This window comes from Alosa alosa, chromosome 12 (assembly GCF_017589495.1).
Source record: "Alosa alosa isolate M-15738 ecotype Scorff River chromosome 12, AALO_Geno_1.1, whole genome shotgun sequence".
In the NCBI taxonomy this organism is placed as follows: domain Eukaryota; kingdom Metazoa; phylum Chordata; class Actinopteri; order Clupeiformes; family Clupeidae; genus Alosa; species Alosa alosa.
In genome coordinates this window covers 33383460-33405326 of record NC_063200.1, presented here as the reverse complement: position 1 = coordinate 33405326, position 21867 = coordinate 33383460, and the positions used below count along the sequence as shown (strand labels likewise).

General features: G+C 39.7%; 1 protein-coding gene across 3 annotated transcripts in view; it reads right to left on the bottom strand.

Moving 5' to 3' along the window:
- Positions 1–10120: 10120 nt before the first annotated feature.
- Positions 10121–21867, bottom strand: part of LOC125305173 (endoplasmic reticulum metallopeptidase 1) — a 94840-nt gene continuing 83093 nt past the window's right edge. For 2 of the 3 annotated variants that reach the window (XM_048259807.1, XM_048259808.1), the window contains 4 exons: positions 16242–16444; positions 12388–12503; positions 12101–12264; positions 10121–11932 (listed from right to left, as the gene is read on the bottom strand). In XM_048259807.1, the coding sequence (XP_048115764.1) occupies positions 11765–11932; positions 12101–12264; positions 12388–12503; positions 16242–16444 (651 nt within the window). In that variant the 3' untranslated portion in view covers positions 10121–11764. Of the gene's footprint in view, positions 11933–12100; positions 12265–12387; positions 12504–12850; positions 16445–21867 lie in introns of those variants that run through there. The other variant, XR_007195352.1, reaches the window with a different exon arrangement.

Below are 21867 nucleotides of genomic sequence, written 5' to 3'. Positions count from 1 at the left end.
GTGTGCATTTCAGGCGGCATGCCTGAAATGCGTTGTCACGATAAACAAATCTTGCACACAGGGAAGAAAGCTATTAGGTCTTTTTTTACATTTTACTTTATTCTCAAAAACAAGCGTTTGCATCATGTAAAAGCAGACCTGTTGGTTACCCAACATAATAAGGAATTTAAATGTAAAGCTTCCAATGCATATAAGCCCCATGTGTCGAACCGAATCGAACCCGACTACAATTTCTAAATATTTGTCCGAACCCGACCTGACCCGTCGGGTCCCGTCGGGCTCGGGTCGGGTAGCCACACTCTAATTCAAACATGCGACTTTTCATGAAAATTCTATAATCCAAGATGGCCGCCACCATATGACGTCATAATATGCAAATTAGATATAAACATTTAATCCCTACATAAACTTTGGGTCATCCTTAATATTTCTCTAATTTACAGAAAGTCTCTATCTCTTATCACTTTTAAGATATAGCCTTTTGAAATGAAGATGTCAAAATCGAACGTTTCGGAAAAAAACCTCGCATAAAGGGTTAACTAACCACCCGATTCACGTTGGCTGGGGGGAAGGGGGGCCATCAGACATTTGTGCCCAGTTAATCCGGCCCTGCCCCCAACAAATCACACCTTCCCACCTCTGACAGCTTAAAAGAAGTCAAGAGGACTCCTTACTCACAGACCTATTCACAAACCTGCGGCATTTTGCCGTGTTTTGAAATCCTATGCAGCTACAGGAGCTTCCAAACGTGAGGAAGCAATTTTGCATTGTAGGCATAACTAACATGCATTAATGCCGCCAACAACAACCAAAACTAGGCTAATCATTGTCAACATGTAAATTAAATGTAACATTATTGTGAAATCATATTAAAATGTTCTCTTTTGCAAACGGCATAGTAACAGAATAATTTAATAATGTTACAAAGATACTACATCAATCCGTATGTTTCATTAGACTACTAGGCTATTTGTTTTGCCTTGATTCATTTAGGCTAGGCCTTTTTATTCAGGGGCCGTATTCACAAAGAATTTTAAGGCTAAAAGTAGCTCCTAACTGGCGAATTTAGGAGCAACTCCTAAAAATAATGGGCGTGTCACTCCTAACTTTAGGACTCCTAATTTTTTCACAAAAAGTAATTCACGAAGCATTTTAGACCTAAAAGGAGCACCTAAGTCTGGGACAGCTTAAGTCGAGAGGACTCCTAACTCACTAAGACCTATTCATAAACAGTTTTTTTGTGGCATTTTACGTTGCGATGTTTTGAAATGCGTAGCCTATGCGCAACAGGAGCTTCCAATCGCGAGGGAACAATTTTGCATTCATAAAAGGGATGCAATAACGCCACCAACAACAACCAAAACTACTCATTGTTAATTTAATGTAAATTAAATGTAACGTTTCATTGTGAATCAAATTAAAATGTTCTCCTCTTTGCAAACGTAGCCTAGGCATATGGTGACAGATTAATTTAATAATGTTGCAAAGGTAGGCTACTGCATCAATCCATAGGCCTATGTTTCATTAGGCTACTAGGCTATTTGTTTTGCCTTACTCTTTATTCATTTAGGCTAGGCCTTTTTATTCAGTTATTAATCATCTTCCGTCCTTCGCACTACTTGTGTAGCGCATGCATTCTCCGACCTGTCACTCATCATCGGAAGAGAGGTGTTTGGAATTCCCGCGTTACAATCGTCAGCCAATCAAGGTGGTCACTTCAGTCAAGCTCGTGCATGAGTAATGACATCATCCATAGCCACGAAGACTCACTACTAGTTTAGGAGTTGTCTGAAAGGCTTTGTGAATAACTTTTAAGAGAAAACTCCAAGCTAAAATCTTTAAGTGCGATTTAGGAGTAGCCTACTCCTAGTAGTAAGATGAAAGTCTTTGTGAATAGCCTACGGCCCCAGTTATTCATCATCTTCCGTCCTTGTGTAGCGCACGCATTCTGAGACCTGTCACCTGTCACTCATTATCGTAAGGGAGGTGTTTGGAATCATGCCCGCGTTACAATCATCAGCCAATCAGCCAATCAAGGTGGTCACGCTGGCCCATTTACCCAAATTAATGGTCGAATATTACTGATGATCATTGTTATTTAAGAACATGCAGTGTCGCGAGGGTACCAAAACATCTTGCTTTCGTAAAAAGCATCATAACGCACATTCTGGCGGGTCTGTTATTTAGCCTACTGTAGGCTGCGCAAACCACAGGCCTTTATTTTGGGCATTCATTCATTCATTCATTCAACCTTTATTTATTCTCGGAGGGTCATTGAGGGAAGCCCTCATTTTCAATGAAGCCGAGATTACAGAAGAAAGCAAAAGCTCCACAAACAAGACAACATTCGAGGCCTTCTGTTGAAGAATTTTATATAAAGTCTGCGCTAACAGTAATCCTCCTGCCCCTGATAGGCCTACCACAGCTGTGGATAGTGTGGAATGTTCAAGTAATAACACAATCCAATGTGTGTCTCAATTGTCCCCAGCTGACCACCTCACACATTTCTCTAGATTTTGCAACGAACTTACATGACACAATGCCATAAAAATATGCCAATTTTAGGACACAGAATAATGTTTGTAATGATACCAGGTAGGCCTACGTTTAACAGTACCCAACAAGTGTAATGAGCTATTCATTTGTCGAAGGTGCATGGTGAAGTGAAATTCTTACTTTGGAAAACAAACATTTGCCGATATCATCGCCCGATCATCAGAATATTGCAACAGATTCTGTGTTCTGGACTGCAGGTAACTTGTTAAGCCAGTGGTTCTCAAACTTTTATTTCATTCCCCACTTTCATCAAGGGGCATGACTGATGATAGTGGAGATAACGTGTTATTCCGAGGCTTTTGCAAGTCAGCATCTTCGACGGTAGTCTATTAAAAATATAAGTTTTCGATGTCCCAAACAGAGAGCCATACTTTATTGTTTTTAACAATCTCTATGCTACTCACAAAAATGTAGGCATGGGGACATGATGAAGTAGGCTATCCAACTGTCGTGTGTTAAATTATTGTCATTACGAGCCAGGGCCCAGTTTCCCGATAACGACGGAGACACGCTCTTAAGAGGGTTTTCTACGATTCATCTCACGATCGTTCATTTGGTTTTTCCGACTGTTTCCCGAACATGCTCGTGGCGTGAGCAGCGTGCACTGCTCTTAAGATGCTCTCTTAGGGAGCTGTCCACGTTAATAGTTCTGAAATATCCTCTAATTTGATGGTGATGTCAGGTGACTGCACGTCACAGCCAGGCCTACCATTCAAACTTCGGATCTACACATTAATTCACATCAATACGAAAATAGAAACACTTTGACATCTGCATGTAAGCATCCCAAGTAGCCTAGGCTAGGTTATATACCACACACAAACATAAATAATTGTAATTATTTAAGATTAGATTGTTGCACAATGCAATAATCTTTCGCGGTGTCACTTAAGAACACGTTTGAAGATAAGAAAGAAGTCGAGTAAGAAAGTGAGGAAATGTGTAGGCTTAGATTTTGATGCAGTAGGCCTACAGACTAAACCACATGTTCCTTTCTCTGCTTTTACCTCATAGGCCTAATAAAATATAGCCTTCACTTAGCAAAGATAATGGCAAATTATTCTGGCAACGTCTCGTTTCATAACTTGATTGCATTTTTGTCCGCTTTTCATCACATTATTATGACCATTAAATGTAGGCTATGCTATTTTACACGTTAAAATCTGATTTATCACAGATAAACACAATAAAGAATGGGAACGTAAATTGGATTATGTATTCTAAGTTGTAATTACTCTGTATGTCCTGTTGGTGACCTCAGTGAGAAGTACTGTTAAGACGCTCTTAGCCGGTAACGAGAACTCTGGAGCACTTGTAGATCTACGAGTGTTTTCACGACGTTCTTAAGCTACGATGGTTTTGGGAAACAGTCGGCAAATCTTAAGACGTTCGTAAGAGGGACTTTACGACGCTCTTAGGCTTAAGATGCTTTCGGGAAACTAGGCCCAGTGCTTTTCAAACATTATGCGTGACTCGGAGATCTAACTAAATGCAACAGGCTCATATCGTCCTCGCATTCGCAAAATGAGGACCAGTGTTTTGTCAAATTGCAAATAGCTATTCGTTTTAACGATTTTTTTATGATAGTATGAACTGCTTTTTGTATAGGCTACTATCTTAATCTTGGAATATGGGGAGGGAAGTGGCGCGTCTGCAGTCAGCCAAATATGAATGTAATTCTGCAGCATAAAGCAGATGTATTTGTTTATTGTACAGAAAAATAAAAATGACATGTCAAGCAGTCAATTGACTACATTGCAGTCAAGAAGTAGGGCAAATTAAGACACTGTTTTGATTTGCGTGGTTAAATTACCCCAACACTGACAATAACATAGACAGCAAATTAAGATGTTTTTTTCGTTTTGTGGAGGCACCCGGTAGGCTATCAAAAGCAGATTTCGATTTTTCGCTACCACCGTGTAGTTAAGCCTTAAGCCATACCCAAGTAGCCTTAATCGAGGTAATGTTTAATTACGATTTATTTTGTTATTGAATTCGTAGGCTGGGATTCCTCTCGGTAACAATTACGTTTAAAGGTAGCCTAGCCTCCTGCTTTTTCAGAAGGGGCAGCAGTCAGGCTACTGACAGAGCGATGTACAGTGGCAGAGCGACGCACAGTGGCTGAAAGTGATACTAAAGCTTCCACGCAGCTTCGCCTAAATGTCTTGGCGACTGAAGTGGCCATTTGAAAGCGATGCCCACTGTAGGAAAAACTAGTAACTCAATGGATGCCTTCGCTGCTAGGCCCCCAAATATAGCTACAATCAGCAATGTGGGGGCCTAGCAGTACTAGCCGAATGCCGTTGCCATGGCATGAGCAAGCACTCACAGCAACTTTGATGGCAATTGGATAAAGAATTGCTGAGATATAAGCTCATTTACTTTATTACACCACCCCTAGAGGCCAAGTTATGGCACGTTCTCACAATCAAGTACCGAGTCCTTGTACCAAGTTTGGCTTTAGTAGATCAAAGCGTTGCTGAGATACGAGCTCACTTCCTGTATTGCAGCGGGACAGTTTCCTGACTAATGGTGTCAAGTTTTGTTATGTTGACTCAAAGTGTCACCGATGTGTTAATCCACTTCCTGTTTGGCTGCTTCGTCGCCATATTTGATAGGCTGTCACGGGCAAACAAAGTTGAAATTGAAAAATCTGGCAAGTATCGTTTGTGTGGCTCGGCCGGAAGATCATCTCCGCCAAGTTCCGTGAAAATCGGATGAAGTTTTATGGCCGCTGAAACTTTTCGTAGAGTTTGGACTAAATCCAATATGGCGGAGGTCCAATATGGCGGAAAGTGACGTAATAGGGGTCATTGAACTTGAGGTTGGTTGAAAATAGCTTGGGACTAAATCTCTTAACTCCATTGGACCTTCCAACTGTCTGCAATACCTCGTATCTCCACCCCCTCGTAATTCTGAGGAGCCGCGTGAAAGCAAAACCTAACGCTATTTGTTTTGAAACGGTCTGCTTGTTTTATCAGGCAAGAACAGCATCAAAATTGAATAGCTTTCTAAAGAATAATGTTTTCTGTAAATGGCCTGGATGTCAACGCAGAGGAGAATGTAAACTAGTAGCCTAAGTCTGCAGATTAAACAAACACTTTCTGCCTATAGCCCTTTCCGTTTTCAGTGTTAGTTCATTGCTATTACTAGCATACTTTGCAATTTCTTGGCCAGATGTATTCAACCACAGAAGCTAAATAGAGTAAATATGGCTTTAGCATACCTGTTAACCCTCCCATTTTCTAAATATTCCGTATTTTAATACTCTCATAAGCCTGTCAGTCTCTGTAGGCTACTGTTGTCCTGTTGCCCCCTTGTATTTCTAGTGAAACAGATGTTTTCAAAGCATCGTTTTCTTGCTTGAATACGATAGATAGACTTTGATGTTAACCTATTTAATATAACGGCGTGGTTGTTGTGAGAGCACGATTTGACAGCAAATCTGTCAGCAATGTCACGTACGACCTAACTTCTCACCTCGTTTAGTTAGTGCAGCAGTTTTGTAGACTGAATTCTTGCTGTCAGCAGACATATAGCAACAGAAAAACCACATGCTGAAATTTTCCCGTTTTGGGTAAGAAACCAGGGAAATGTCCCTTATTTTCAATGGTATTATATTTTCAATGCTCAATGTTGACAGCTATGGGCTTTAGTAGCCTAGTCTGTAAATTGACTAACACCTCAAGCTAGTTAACTACAAAGCCAGCTCTGTTACGCCCGCGTCCCGTTATAATCAATGAAAAAAACAAACACGTACTGTATCTCCACATTTGCAGGTCAAAATCCTCGTAAAACCATTTAAATGTGATTTTGGAAAAATGTTGATAAAATAATAAAACTTGGAAGTATATGATAATATGTTAAGTCATCATACAAACTTTGACAACACGATGTTGAATTATTTAAAAATTACAAGGTTTTTTCAATTTCCTGAAAACTTATTTTGACCTGTTGGTGGCGCTAGATGGCTGGGTTTAGAGATCCGCAAATGAGTGTGAGTGGTCAGTGGAGAGTCCTGAAACTGCTCAATTTCAGCACTTTTTACCAAGGCGTTCTATGGGCTGCCATAGACTCCAATGGCAGAGGAATAATAATAGGAAAAGCTAACTCAATGGGTGCTTCGCTGCTAGGCCCCCAAATATAAAGATGACTGCCTGAAGAAAACAACAAAGTTTCCAGTCACTGATGATATGGGGTTGCATGTCAGGTAAAGGATGGGGGGGAGATGGCAATCATTATTTCTACAGTAAATGCACAAGTATACATTAAAATTTGGACACAATTTCCACTTAATGGTGGAAACTGTAGAAAATGGTGCATGACAAGGCTCCATCCTGCACAGCTGTTCCGTCAACTGCCATTCGACAAAGTTGGAATCTGATTGATTATCTTTGTGAAGTCTATGTCTGAGAAATCAAGCTGTGAAAAATACAGAAGGTGCAAAAAAAGTATTAATTATGATGTTTTAGGTTTGTGATTCTATATTTTTTCCTGAAGATTGAATGATTCAAATGTTTTTCCTCTACATGATCTGCAAAATAAATTGCCTTAAATTACTACAGGTTTTGGTAATTGTTTTTAGCTAGGTTTAGCTACAGATTTGTTTTTTTGAGGCACATTGGAGGCTTGTCTTTTTTCTAAAAAACAAACTATGCACATCTTGGACATAGTCTAAGAGTGGTAGAATTTTTTGTAATAATTACTAGTAATAATTTTGGCAATTCCTTTCACAAGCTAACAAGTCGTATTAGGAACATCATCCTGCTTTACCTCACAACCTGTTTAATACATTCACTTCAATTCAGCAACACAATCATGTGTCAAATGTGTCAACGGATCAAATGATATATTTCTTGAATGGTATTTAATTTAGATGTTTTGATTGGAAAAAAATACAAAAATATGTTGATTTTGTCATAGAAAACTGCATTTTATTCAATGTTCAGGAAGAGTTATGACAAGAACAAAGAGTTTAACATTTTAGTGCACCTCTAAAAGCACAACAGAACAGCCATGTATTCCACTCAGTTAGATGAGTCAACAAATTAAGATTTATTTGTGAATTTATTTGTTTTCAAATCCCTTTGGTTTTAATTTCCTTTAAAACCATTGCCATCAAATGTTTGGGCCTACATTTAAGGGTGTATTAAGAACAGATATTTTTGAGAGTGGCAGCAAAACAAATAGAAGACATGGTTTACCAGTTTACCATGGTTTACAACAGTTTTCCAGTCCATGTGCAAAGTCCACACAAGGAGACCCTTCACAGCATTAATTAAGGTAGGGCCTTAACCCAAATTTATATCATCCCACTGCTCATGGGAGATAAAAGATAACAGGAGATGAGTGAGGCTCTGGGTCTAAAGCAGTGTTAGGCACAGATAGCAGAGCAGTTTGCTATACAGTAATGTGATTTAATGTGACTTATCTGATATAGTCTTAGGGTTACTGCAAAAATTACAGTACTTACATCAGAAATAAAAAACAAAAATGATCGTTTCATTTATGGAATTTCTCAAACAGTTTTTGAGAATGATATGACCTTTATATGATAAATAATACATTAACACAGAAAATATGCAATGAGAGTTTTAGAAACCACACACATGACTGCTCATAATCCATAGTAATTTGGGACTGAAAATATAATGCACATTTAATGAAAGTCAAAATTAATGCAGGAATTAAAGGAAATAAAAAATCTGTGCCTGATAACACCCATTTAAAAAAAAAAAGTGATATAAATGATGCATTTTCAGATCATAAACGGCTTGGCCCACGCCTGAATTTCAGTACAATGCCTGAGAACTTTACGACCTGTGAATGATTGGCCGAAGAATTAATAAGCTCTAAAATATTTTAACAAATTGATGTAACTGAATAACTCGCAACCGTTTAATAGAAGTATATGATCAAACTTAACTAGAAATATAAAAGTGGCGTTTTGCAAAAATGACCAGGGGCCGTATTCACAAAGAATTTTAAGGCTAAAAGTAGCTCCTAAGTGGCGAATTTAGGAGCAACTCCAAAAAAAATGGGCGTGTCACTCCTAACTTTAGGACTCCTAATTTTTGTCACTAAAAGTAATTCACGAAGCATTTTAGACCTAAAAGTAGCACCTAAGTCCGGGACAGCTTAAAAGAAGTCGATAGGACTCCTAACTCACTAAGACCTATTCACAAACGGCTTTTTGTGGCATTTAACGTTGCGATGTTTTGAAATGCGTATGCGGCTACAGGAGCTTCCAATCGTGAGGGAACAATTTTGCATTGTAGGCATAAAAGGGATGCAATAACGCAACCAACAACAACTAGAACTACTCATTGTCAACACTGCATCAATCTGTATGTTTCATTATAGGCTATTTGTTTTGCCTTACTCTTTATTAATTTAGGCTAGGCCTTTTTATTCAGTTATTCATCATCTTCCGTCCTTGTGTAGCACATGCATTCTCAGACCTGTCACCTGTCACTCATCATCGTAAGGGAGGTGTTTGGAATCATACCCGCGTTACAATCATCAGCCAATCAAGGTGGTCACTTCAGTCAAGCTCGTGCATGAGTAATGATGTCATCCATAGCAACGAAGACTCACTCTTAGTTTAGGAGTGGTTTTTCCTTACTAAGAGTATGTCTGAAAGGCTTTGTGAATAAATTTTTAGAGAAAACTCCTAGCTAAAATCTTTTAGTGCGATTTAGGAGTACTCCTAGTGGTAAGATAGAAGGCTTTGTGAATACGGCCCCATGCTTGGACGCAGTGCTATTCCTTTTGTTTTGACTATTTCAAAGCATCCAGTAGACGTGTTCCCATTCCTGGTTTATTAAAACATGTTATCATTTGCAATGTCAGTAATGTGATCTTTAACTTTTCTACACAACCCCCTAACCTGACTTACTGTGGAAGAGCTAAAGTGTGCTGGTAAATAAACACCAGACCCTAATCATGACCAGTAGAACAGCAGGCCTTCAAAAGCCTATGGTCATGGAACTAGGAGCCCCTTCAGAATTTCTGAGATTTCTACTTGCACAAATGTAACCTGTGTTGTGTTGACTGCACAGTCAGCCCCAAATCAGCTTGGGCTCAAACCAGCAAACTTGCAGCACCTAAAAATGGAGGGTGAGCATGCTAGCAAATGGGTTTAAACCCATGGATGCTATTCAGGGGCGAGGTTAACTCACTGGTCAACTACAGTACCTGCAGGGTACCATTTCACAAACTATACAAGAATTGTTCTGAAAGGGCAGGGCAGACAAACAAACTGGAGTGGGAATGTTAATGTTTCAGTAATGTACTGCTTGCTATTGTGACTACGCTCCACATACACAAGCCGAGACATAATTTGCATAGTTTGAATTATGCATGTTTGACACACAGGATTTGCCCAGAGACCACACAGGAAATTTTAGGGAAACTTTAACAATAACCCATAACTTGAATAACTCTTATATACATAACTCTTGAATTTCCCCTTGAGGATCAATAAAGTATCTATCTATCTATCTATCTATCTATCTATCTATCTATCTATCTATCTATCTATCTATAACATTTAAAAGCTTTGTTCAAATTTAAAAAGCATTCCTGTTTATTACACACCATGCCAAAACAATTGGGCAAATGCATGAATGCTCCTGTGTAGCAAATTCAGAGACTTACAGTAAATCTAAATAGTAAATGACATTTCAAAGTGAGACACAGTGATGTTCTCCCAAAAGAACAATAACAATAATAGCAGTGGTAATCTGCAACCTATATAGCTATTCAATTCCCACACCAATTCCCATACTTAAGTCTATTGCACCATAGTTAATGTAATAAGATTTCAAAAATCAAGAAACATTTTGCTAGTAGTGAAGATCCAGTCAGGCCCCATGTTGAGGACTTACACCTGCAAGGAAACAAGGAAATAACAGACACTTGGGGTGTGGCGCAATTGGCTACAGCGCCCGTACCACAATTGGGCCCAAGTGCCCACGGGCACCCGGGTTTGAGTCCGACCTGGGTCATTTCTCGATCCCCACCCCCCCACACTCGGTTCCGGTCAGTCTTTCTACTGTCCTATCTAAAATAAAGGCAAAAGCCCAAAAAACATACTTAAAAAAACTGCAGTTTCCTCAAATGCAAATGCTGGTCAGAATGTCAGCAATAGATAGCAGTAAAGTATCAGGGTAGCGTCTTTAGACAATCTCACATTTGTTTCACCAAAAGCAAGCTCCACAATAGATGTCCAATTGAATGCAGTGTAACATCCCCACTAACTGAAGAATAAAAATGCACCCGGACATGTACCTAGAGCACTGAACCTCTGAAACAAGAGCAGAATCAGGAAGTGAGGAAGTTAATAAAAGCTGCTCTGAGCACTCAAGGTTAAGGCTCAGGTTAATGTGAAGCACCACCTGTGTGCAATTGTGATTCGAAATAAACATGCATTAAGTACTGTAAGTGTAAGTTGTACGGTGTGTCAACATTGTCTTGTCTCCTCTAAAACAATTGTCACCATGAATACATATGAAAAGCTGCATCACTGCTTCAGCATTCTTGTTGTCTTGAAGTCATGTGGTTAAGAGGGGTCTGAGGGTGCTAAGACATCCCTGTTCTGTAGCAACAATCCAACTGACAACAGAAGGCGGCCTATGTAGAAATGTAAAGCACTTGAGTCTTGATTGAGCCACTTCAGCCCATCTGGTAGGATAGGAGTCCAAGGAACAGAAAAAGGGGGCTTGGTGAACCTTGCCTCCTCAGTCAACTCTTTCTCCATGACTTTTCGTCCATAACCTTACCAGACCAAGCAACATAATATGAAGCAGGGCGATCACCCAAGGCATTTCACACAGAGACAGATTAAAACAAAAAGGGACAAAATAAAATGCAAGAGTGACAGAAGAGAGACCACACTGGAGAGTAGAAAAAATGTTGGTTGGTCCTCAATAAATAAACTTGGCCTGTCGACACAGTGACTGTTGCATTTGCATCAGAAAGAGTGTAAGGATATGTACACTGTACAAGTTTGTGAGTATATTTGTTGTGCATCCATGTAAGGTCGACTTATCCAGTGGAGGTTTGTGCAGCAGCAAATTGGGAGTGAATATGTGTGTGTGTGCGCTTGTGAATGACTGTGTGAGAGGGGATGTGATATTTTGTTTGGGTAATAACTTTAGAAATTCTCAAACCCTTGTATGAGAGTCTGTATGTATGTGAGAGCTCATTAGTAGCGGTACAAGTTGTAAGTGCTAACCCAAGAGGAAGGGAAGGCCCAGAGAGGGAAGCGCTGCAGCATCACTTCCAGCTGGGGTGTTAGCTTGTCCTCCCCAAAAAAGTAATGAGATGAGATGGCCATCGAGATCATGCCTTCTTCTGATCCTGTGCTTGAAGGCTGGACATGACACAGTATGTACATGATCATACACAAACACATTAAATTGACACCTATATATTAAAGAAACCCACCAACTCACACAATTCAGTGATGAATACAGGGGAAAGCCATATATAGTCAGTAACACAAGCATTTGGTTACACTCCTTGGGAAACAAATCCTCACCTGGATTTCCAACCAAAAGTTCCAAGCAGGAGCCTCCAGACCATGTGAGTAAAATATAAAGTACTCCCCACTGAGATCAAACTGTGGAATGCCATCGCCAAATGACCAGCTGGTCAGTGTTGCCCCACTGTAGGGAAACAGGTATAGGGACATATGGCTTGGGCCTGAAGGACATAACAAAGAAACACAGATACATATTAACTATTTGCCAAATTGAATCTTTAATATTTCATTTTGTTTACAAATTGATTAAGTGAGACCTCTATGGATTAGGCTAGTTTCCTCACCTTTTGCTTCAAAAGACATTCTAATAGTGCCCCACTCTGTCTTGTATTTTGACAGAAGTTTAAACTCCATAGGGAACTTTGGAGATACTTCTTCTGCTGGGAGGTACCAGTTTTTCCTAAAATCAAAAGGCATAAATGTAACTCTTTCTAAATTTTAAACTATGTAAGTATCAACAATTAAGTAAACTACAAGCAAATATTCTACAAAAGGAGTTTACGATAATATCAGGACATATACAGAAGTACGCCTATTGGTATGGGTTTGAAATCAACTGCCCAGCTCAGAACATGTCCATGAAGACAACGTAATCTATAAATAAACAACAAGACCCGCCATCTAAACACCAGAGGCTGTATTGTCCCATGCGATTGAATAAAAAAGCACTCAGTGACACATTTCAATATCCGTGTATCCTGAGACAGGAATGGCATCCATATCTCTCAGGACCTGTCATGGTCTTACCACATCAACACCTTGGTAAAGAAGGCCAACCAGTGTCTTCTCAGACGGCTGTGGGACTTTAAGCTCCCCCTCAGGGTGCTCAGGAACTTTCACACTCACACTGTAGAGACCATCCTGAGTGGGAGAATCATCACTTGGATAGGGAACACCACCAAGCGGGAACTGGCTCTGAGAAAGGTGGTGACTACCCTTCCCAATCTGCAAGACATCTACATCAAGTGCTGCAGATCAAAAGCCAGAAGGACTGCCCACCTGCCCTCAGGGAAACGCTACCGCCTGCTCAGGGCCAACACAAAAGAAAGAGGAGGTGTTTCTTTCCTCAGGCCATGAGACCCCCCCCAACTTACATTCACACACACACTGCCATCTTGCACTTTGGAACACGCTGCCATCACAGGTGTTCCACATGTCACTTGCCCTTTTGCTATGTGTACTGTAGGTATTATTTATGTGGTTTATGTGGGTATTGTCATGTGTGTTATTGTAAGTGGGTATTGTCTCTAACTGTGCACAACTGGACACCTAAGCATTTCAGTACTGGTTATACCTGTATACTTGAGTATGTGATAAATAAACTTGAAATTTGAATAGCCTGTCATCTTGTTTTTTTAGAACACCACCATAACCTTACACCATCAGGCAAAAATGTTCACAATGTCATGAAAACACATGTCATTTCCCAGCCTGCTTGCTAGTTAGGTATGGTTGACCTAGTTCATTAACTTTCATGGCTATCAGAAAGTTACCTACCTATCACCGTGCCCTATTTTCGCACTTTTACGTGTAGTTTATGTGTCTCTTAATATTAATTTCTATAAAAAGAAAGTGTCAAGTCAAAACCTGTTGTATTTACGCTGTTAATGTTTTTTTTGTATTATTTTATTCAGACAATAAAGAAACGTTTATATTCCCTTGTGAACAGGTAAGAACAAAATACCTAATTTGCTTTGACATTTTTTCAACTGTCCCATAGTTGTCCCAGACATCTTTCTATTATGTCCCGGGAGCAATTTTTTTAAAGGCCTTAGGTGGAGAAAGCCAAGTGGCAGGTCTATTGACGCTGCTGCCATCAGACCTAAAGCTCTCTGACACTGAACCCTAACCGAAATTGGGAAATTGCCTGTTGGACTGCTTCGATTCTCTCCTCAGAGAGGTAGGCCCACATGGACTGAGAGTCCAGTCTGAGCCCTAGGAAAGAGACAACAGATTAATGCTAATGTTATTCGGGTATTAATAACATTACGTTATCTAAATAAATAAAGATAATACCTGCTGTTACCTCTGGTGTTTCCTGGCATAACATTAGCTAACGTTAACGTTACCCAGTGCCACGCTAAGGTGACGTCAAGTTAATAAGTTGACTGTTAGCTAAGGCATCAGTGTAATATGAAAAATTACATTAACATTATTTTTGCTAGCGATAGTATCACTGGCATAACATTACCGAGTTGAAATAGTAAAGTTAATGTCAATGTTTACGTTACGTACATTTGCCCATACCCGTTTTTCACGATTCTCCAAGTCCTCGATTCAATTTTTTTAATATTTTAAAGTCACGATTCTATTCAATTTGGATCTTTTTTTTTAAATTATATTACTATTAAAGCATTATTTTTTGTTTCCTTTTTCCAAATATTTCCACACCTGTTTTGTAAGTGGCTGTAGTGTAAAGGTGCTCTAAGCGATGTTGGGTAAATTCACTTCCATTGACGTTCAAACAAAACAGAGCGCTAGCTCACTTCTCCCCCCCCCCTGCCTCCTGTGCAATTGAAACTCTCCTAAACGAGCATTTGTCACTAATTGCATGAGCCAAGACTAAAAGACTTGCAGTATTGTCAAAACATCAACACTAGAAAAAGACTGTCTCGGACTGACTTAAAACCGCTATGATTGCCACCATACATTAAACAATCTAGATAACGGGAGCGTGCCACGACTTCAGTAAAACTCCCATGATTTCATCCCGACTGGAATTTAAGTATCCGACTGTGAACTCATTTGAAAATCGTATGGGGTAAGACCAGCATAAGCTTTTCTAGGAAGCTTTTTATATCCAATCATGGTACCAATTAAGCTACTTAATTGTGAAATATTCATGGTTGTCTTTTCCAGCCTTTTGCTGAACTCATCCCAACTTGTTGCTGGCATCAAATTCAATATGATAAAATAGTATACAATTTGTCAGTTTAACCACTTGATATGTTGTCTATGTTCTTTTTTGAAACGAAAAATGAGCTTATGTGATTTGTAGATTATAACATTCTGTTTTTATTGACATTTTACACAGCACCCCAACCTCTGTAAACATCATTTGTGAGGATTTCTGGTTTGAAATGTCAGTGTATCAGTCTCCAAATATTAATGTATTCTTTTTTGTTTCCTTTTTTTAAATTTTGAAACCGCTTTTTTTATTTTGAAACCATTCCTACCGTGAGCTACCTTATAGCTACCTGTGTTAGATATAAACACAGACATGAACATAGTAAAATTAAATAACACAGAATGATAACTTGATTGTCATAGCACACTCCGAAGAGACACAAGGTTAATGTTCACGGAATATTACACTGTTAATGTGTGTAACCTGCGTTGTGTTGACCCTGCACAATTCAGCCCTGCACACGCCCGGACTCGAACCCGCGAAGCCAGCACTGCTCTTGAGGCATCGGGGAGTGAGGTTTACTAACATTCTACATGCACAGCTATGCTAGCTGGCATCCGTTACATGTGCGTTTTATGCCTTAAAGTAATTTTGGACTATCTAGAGAACTTCGAGTTTAGTTGACGTGTTTTTAAGTGGCTGTAGCTTAAAGGTGCTCTAAGCGATGTTGAGTATCGTCACTTCTGTTGACGTTCAAACAAAACAGAGAGCTAGCTCGCTACTTCCTCCCCCTTCCTCCCGTACAATTGAAACTTTCCTAAACACGCATCTCGTTGGTGATTGCCTGGAACAGTCTGTTATGTTTTTATGATCCAGGCTGGACCAAGTTATTTTTGTTGCCATTTTTGGAGCCTGGACTGAACACAGTTTTTACATAGTGGTACAGTCCGTTGGTTTCCCTACAATAAACTAATATATAATAACATCATGGATAGTAAACCAGAAATATAAAGCCGGGCAAATTGTAATAACAATGACAAACACCAGAAGAAATAGAGGGAGCAAATGGCTGGTTGCACACTGTGGGCGCGATATGGCTCAGTTCTTGACATTTAAGTAGAGGGATCAGCCCATTTTTGATCTCCGATCGAGCTATTTTGTCAATATCAGGGTCGATATCTGATCTTAATATTAGATCAGGGCACCCCTAGTTGTAACTGACAAGAGTACTTTCTCTTACAACAATTCTGTTTTGCACTTTCATCATCTAAAATTTGGGCTGATACTCACTTTACCAGGAACTTCATGGGCAAGAACCAGGGGAAACCACAGAAGGGCAGGTCTTCCTGGCAGTGTTTGCGGATAGTGTCGTTGATCTCTGGGATGTGAGGTGTTATGTGTCTCATAGCTGTGTAGTCAAAACTGTTGATCCAGAGTCCTGAGTCTTTGTATGCTACCTGACCATCTAGTCCATGGAAGGTACGCGTGGTGTGCTGAAATAACACAAAGCAGGTTATCACAGGATACTGTATCAAGGAACTACAATATAATATACAATATGGAATGCTCTACAGATATCTACAGCAATTTAAAAGCATCAGTGAGATTTACAGTAAGTTCACAAGACAACATTTTTCGTTCAGACAAACAAGATAAGTGTCTGAGATGAGCAGTGGTAGCCACGATGCATGAGCATTCACCCAATTTGAACCTAAATCTTCTAATGTCAACCGTAAATGTGTGTGTGAAACAGGAACATAAAGATACAGTTCATTTACATTTATTTTTTTAAAACACTCTAAAATAATACAATCATTTTAATGGTATCCAATGCAGATCCAGGTATTTTGGTGAATCTAGGGTTCCCACTATAGTCGCAGCATATTTATATAAAAAAAAACATTAGGCCTGATATTTGGAACTAAGTCTCAGACACGCACACATACACACACCCCTACACATGTTTTGATTGTGGATTTTGGATGGTCACAAGTTTACTTCATTAGCGTTTTTTTTTTTTTTTATTGTTAAAGAGTGTTTTTCATTTAAAGGTTTGACTTCATGCTTATTCAGTGGAGCATTTAGTGCTCTCCCCAATCCCAGACGTTCACATTGCATGTTTGTTTGTAATGGATGCAACCGCGAGATACGCGTTTGATTGCAATGAGTTGTTAACAGACATGAACCAAGACATATAGCCCAGCAGCAATCTAGGGACTGTTCGTTATTTATTGAAGGGTATGGAAGCATATGGGTAGCTTTATTCAAATGAGAATGCAATCTGCAATATGCAATTCAAAAAGACATTACATTATGCAACTGACAATTCATTATGCAATTTAATATGGCAATTTGCAATAATATCCAACAAATTGTATTTTAATCTGCAAAGTGACAATGAAATCCTAAAATCAATTCCAATAATTTTGGTTAAAAAATAGAATAAACATGGATTGAATTGCATTCCATTTTGCCATGGTACTTCAGTCTCAAAATTCAAATGGCAATTCATTTTGCATTTCAATATTCAGTTTCATCATTTAACTGTCAATTCGTTTTGCAATTTAATATTTAAAGTGCAATATAGGATTGCATTTTAAAAACATATTTGGCAAAACGGTCAATGCCAGCTTAAAAAGATTTTGGATTATTTTGGGCAAAACGTTTTGCCATCGTTTTGAGGCATTTTATTCAAATGGAAAATAAATAGCGCCCCTCGTGATTGCATTGCACTTTGGTCACGCTCTTTGTGTTGCAAAATTCAAATGGCCATTCAATCTGCCAAACGCATTACAATCTGTCAAGTCACTCGTCAAGGCGGGAACTGGGCTACGTCACTTCCGTGTTAACGTCTTCTTACCCAGTTAGCGTTTGCAATGGAGGAGTTTGCAGTCTCTGCCCGACAGACCCGGCTGTAGAGTACAGTGACAGAGGGGACATTTGCGATTTTCAAGGGGGCACATTTTTTTTTATTGGGGGAGGGTGGGGGGTGTTGGCGGCGCAAACATATCATGTCACAGTTGATGAATAATGTTAACCGTGACCGCGAGTAGGCCTAGTGTCCGGGAGACCCAGCTGTGTTCTTACATTATTAAGGCTCTTATGTTGCTGCTGATAACTTTGCCAACCAGCGGCATCTTTAGTAGCACCCCCTGCCCCCAGCAATCAGTAGCCTACAAAAAAGGATCGTATACAACAATTCAGCGAGATCGATTTGGCCAAACGTGGGCCCGGAGCGACCGCACCCCCCGGTCTGCTTATGAGGCTAGCCAGACCACGGAGGGGAGTCTCCGTGTGTGTGTGTGTGTGTGTGTGTGTGTGTGTGTGTGTGTGAGTGTGAGAGTGTGAGTGTGTGAGAGAGAGAGAGAGAGAGAGAGAGAGAGAGAGAGAGAGAGAGAGAGAGAGAGAGCAGGGCAAGGAAAGGCTGTGTGAGTTTTAGCCTAACTAACGACAATGGACGACAGAGTGGGCGATCTAGCCCTACTTGTCCTGTGAACTCAAAGAGCTCCGCCGAATAGAGGTAACCCTCTATTCCTCCAGTGGAATCCACAGAAGGTCTCCCCACCGGCTAAGCCCATTAGCTGTAAGGCCTCAGAAATCTTTGAACGGACCAGGTTGACATCAAATCGGACAAGTAGGGCTAGATAGCCCACTCTGTCGTCCATTTTCAGTAATCTGTCCGTTGAGTCAGACTCGTTGACACGGTGGTGTTCTACATAATCAGCCAGAGACCTTAGTGCGGCTGCAAACTCCTCCATTGCAAGCACTAACTGAGTAAGACGTAAACACGGAAGTGATGTAGCCTAGTTCCCGCCTTGACGAGTGACTTGACAGATTGCAATGCGTTTGGCAGATTGAATGGCCATTTGAATTTTGCAACACAAAGAGCGTGACTAAAGTGCAATGCAATCACAGGGGGCGCTATTTCTTTTCCATTTGAATAAAATGCCTCAAAACGATTGCAAAACGTTTTGCCCAAAATAATCCAAAATCTTTTCAGGCTGGCATTGACAGTTTTTCCAAATATGTTTTTAAAATGCAATCCTACATTGCACTTTAAATATTAAATTGCAAAACGAATTGACAGTTAAATGATGAAACTGAATATTGAAAATTAAAATGCAAAATGAATTGCCATTTGAATTTTGAGACTGAAGTACCATGGCAAAATGGAATGCAATGCAATCCATGTTTATTCTATTTTTTAACCCAAATTATTGGAATTGATCTTAGGATTTCATTGTCACTTTGCAGATTAAAATACAATTTGTTGGATATTATTGCAAATTGCAATATTAAATTGCATAATGAATTGTCAATTGCTTAATGTAATGTCTTTTTGAATTGCATATTGCAGATTGCATTCTCATTTGAATAAAGCTACTCATATGCTTCCATAGAAGGGGCCACCGGAGGAATTTTGAGTGCTTCAGTCAAAAGTTGCATGACCCTCCCTTGCCTGCTAGAAATTGTTCAATGACCCTCCAACAGAAAAAAAGACATGACCCTCCCCTGCCAATTGTTGCTGTCTTCCGCCCGCGCTGCTTTGCGCCACAGCCACACACTGTGATAATGTTCTTAAATCAATCTTTCCTGTGAGCTTGCATGCTACCAGCAGTCCTTCCTTTTCAAATGTGTTGCACCTGTTTGCACAATTTCACAAATAATCATATGTGATTAATAATATGACAAATAATCCCTGTGCACGGGGACTGAAACAATGCATGCCAACCTTTTCTGTGTTTATCACATATTTTAACTTTCCCCTGCTGTCTTGCCGTTTTAATGTTTTCCCGTAAAATATCCCATATTTTAATACTCCCATAACAGCCCTGCCATCGGGCCTGTCTCTGTGTTGCCCTGTTGCTACCCCCTTGCCCTTCCAACGAAACAGATGTCTTCAAATCATTATATTCCTTGCTTAAAGGCAAACTTAGAGTGATGTTAACCTATTTAAGTTTAACGGCGTGATTGTCGTGAGCACGATTCATTGGCGCTTGCATGTTCGGCCTTATGTCTACGTGCGCACTTGCCTACCATCAGGCTACTCAGCTACTAGAGAAAGAATTTCCCCTGTTTGTATGTTCACTCCAAGTTGGCCTACCATAACTTACCAACTCTGCATTGTAGACCCTAAACTGGCTATTTATATTTTTCTGTGAAATAAGCAAATGTATTTGTTCAACTTTATGAAGCAGAATTACGCACTAGGCTACTTGGAACATAACACATTTGACAAAGGACAGATGTATGTTTCTAGTGACAATATATTAACTTTCAGTGTTTTACGATGTCTTTGTCATGGGGAAGTGTTTTTCCCCATGCATTTATTCTAGGCTACTGTCAGTGACTGCTGCGAGAGAAGCGGGTTCTGTATTTCGTTCATTTCAGTGACTGACGCGAGAGAAGCGGGGTCTGTGTTGTGTTGCGTTAATTTATTTTCATTGGGCATGCCCTGCCGTGCTGTCCACAGCTCTTCAGTTCCGACAAAGCCGAAATTACTCCTTTTGAAACAATGAGTGCAGGCCGCACATTTGTATGGTTATATTGCTTGACGGGGGTCCCAAGCAGCTTTCAGCCATAAGGCTACTTTGAGAACATTTCCTAATTCACCTGACACTAATATTCAAAATGTTGAAAACTACTTCGGCATAGCCTATAAGCAGTTTAATTAAATGTAATGTTAGTTGTAAACAAACGGGCTACTTGGTGAGGCTTGGCCTCACAGATGCGCTTGTGCCTTAGATGGCAAGAAAAATCTTCACGATATAGGCCTATTAACTGACCACCCGATTCACGTTGGCTGGGGGGCAGGGGCATCATACATTTGATCCGGTTAATCCGGTTAGCCCAGTTAATCCGGCCCTGCCCCCAACAAATCACACCTTCCCACCTCTGTGACCGCTTAAAAGAAGTCGAGAGGACTCCTAACTCACAGACCTATTCACAAACCTGTTTTTGTGGCATTTCGCCTTGTTTTGAAATCCTATGCAGCTACAGGAGCTTTCAATCGTGAGGAAGCAATTTTGCATTGTAGGCATAACTAACATGCAATAACGCCACCAACAACAACCAAAACTAGGCTACTCATTGTCAACATGTAAATTAAATGTAACATTATTGTGAATCAAATTAAAATGTTCTCTTTTGCAAATGTAGGCATAGTAACAGATTAATATAATAATGTTACAAAGATACTACATCAGTCCGTATGTTTCATTAGGCTACTAGGCTATTTGTTTTGACTTACTCTTGATTCATTTAGGCTAGGCCTTTTTATTCAGGGACCGTATTCACAAAGAATTTTAAGGCTGAAAGTAGCTCTAACTGGCGAATTTAGGTCTCCTAAAAATAATGGGCGTGTCACTCCTAACTTTAGGACTCCTAATTCTTTTTACTAAAAGTAATTCACGAAGAATTTTAGACCTAAAAGTAGCACCTAAGTCTGGGACAGCTTCAAATAAGTCAAAGAAGTCTAAAAGAAGTCTAACTCACTAAGACCTATTCATAAACAGCTTTTTGTGGCATTTCACGTTGCGATGTTTTGAAATGCGTAGCCTATGCGGCAACAGGAGCTTCCAATCGCGAGGGAACAATTTTGCATTCATAAAAGGGATGCAATAATGCCACCAACAACAACCAAAACTACTCATTGTTAACATGTAAATTAAATGTAACGTTTCATTGTGAATCAAATTAAAATGTTCTCCTCTTTGCAAACGTAGGCATATGGTGACAGATTAATTTAATAATGTTGCAAAGATACTATGTCGCCCTTAGTCACAAATCCAAGGCCAGGTTCTTAACATTGATGTTTATTTTCTCCAACAAACAACGTAGAACTACACAAACAAGACAAAACATACAACAGTCAATCATACATTCATAAACACAAACTCAACCTTGAGCGTTATTA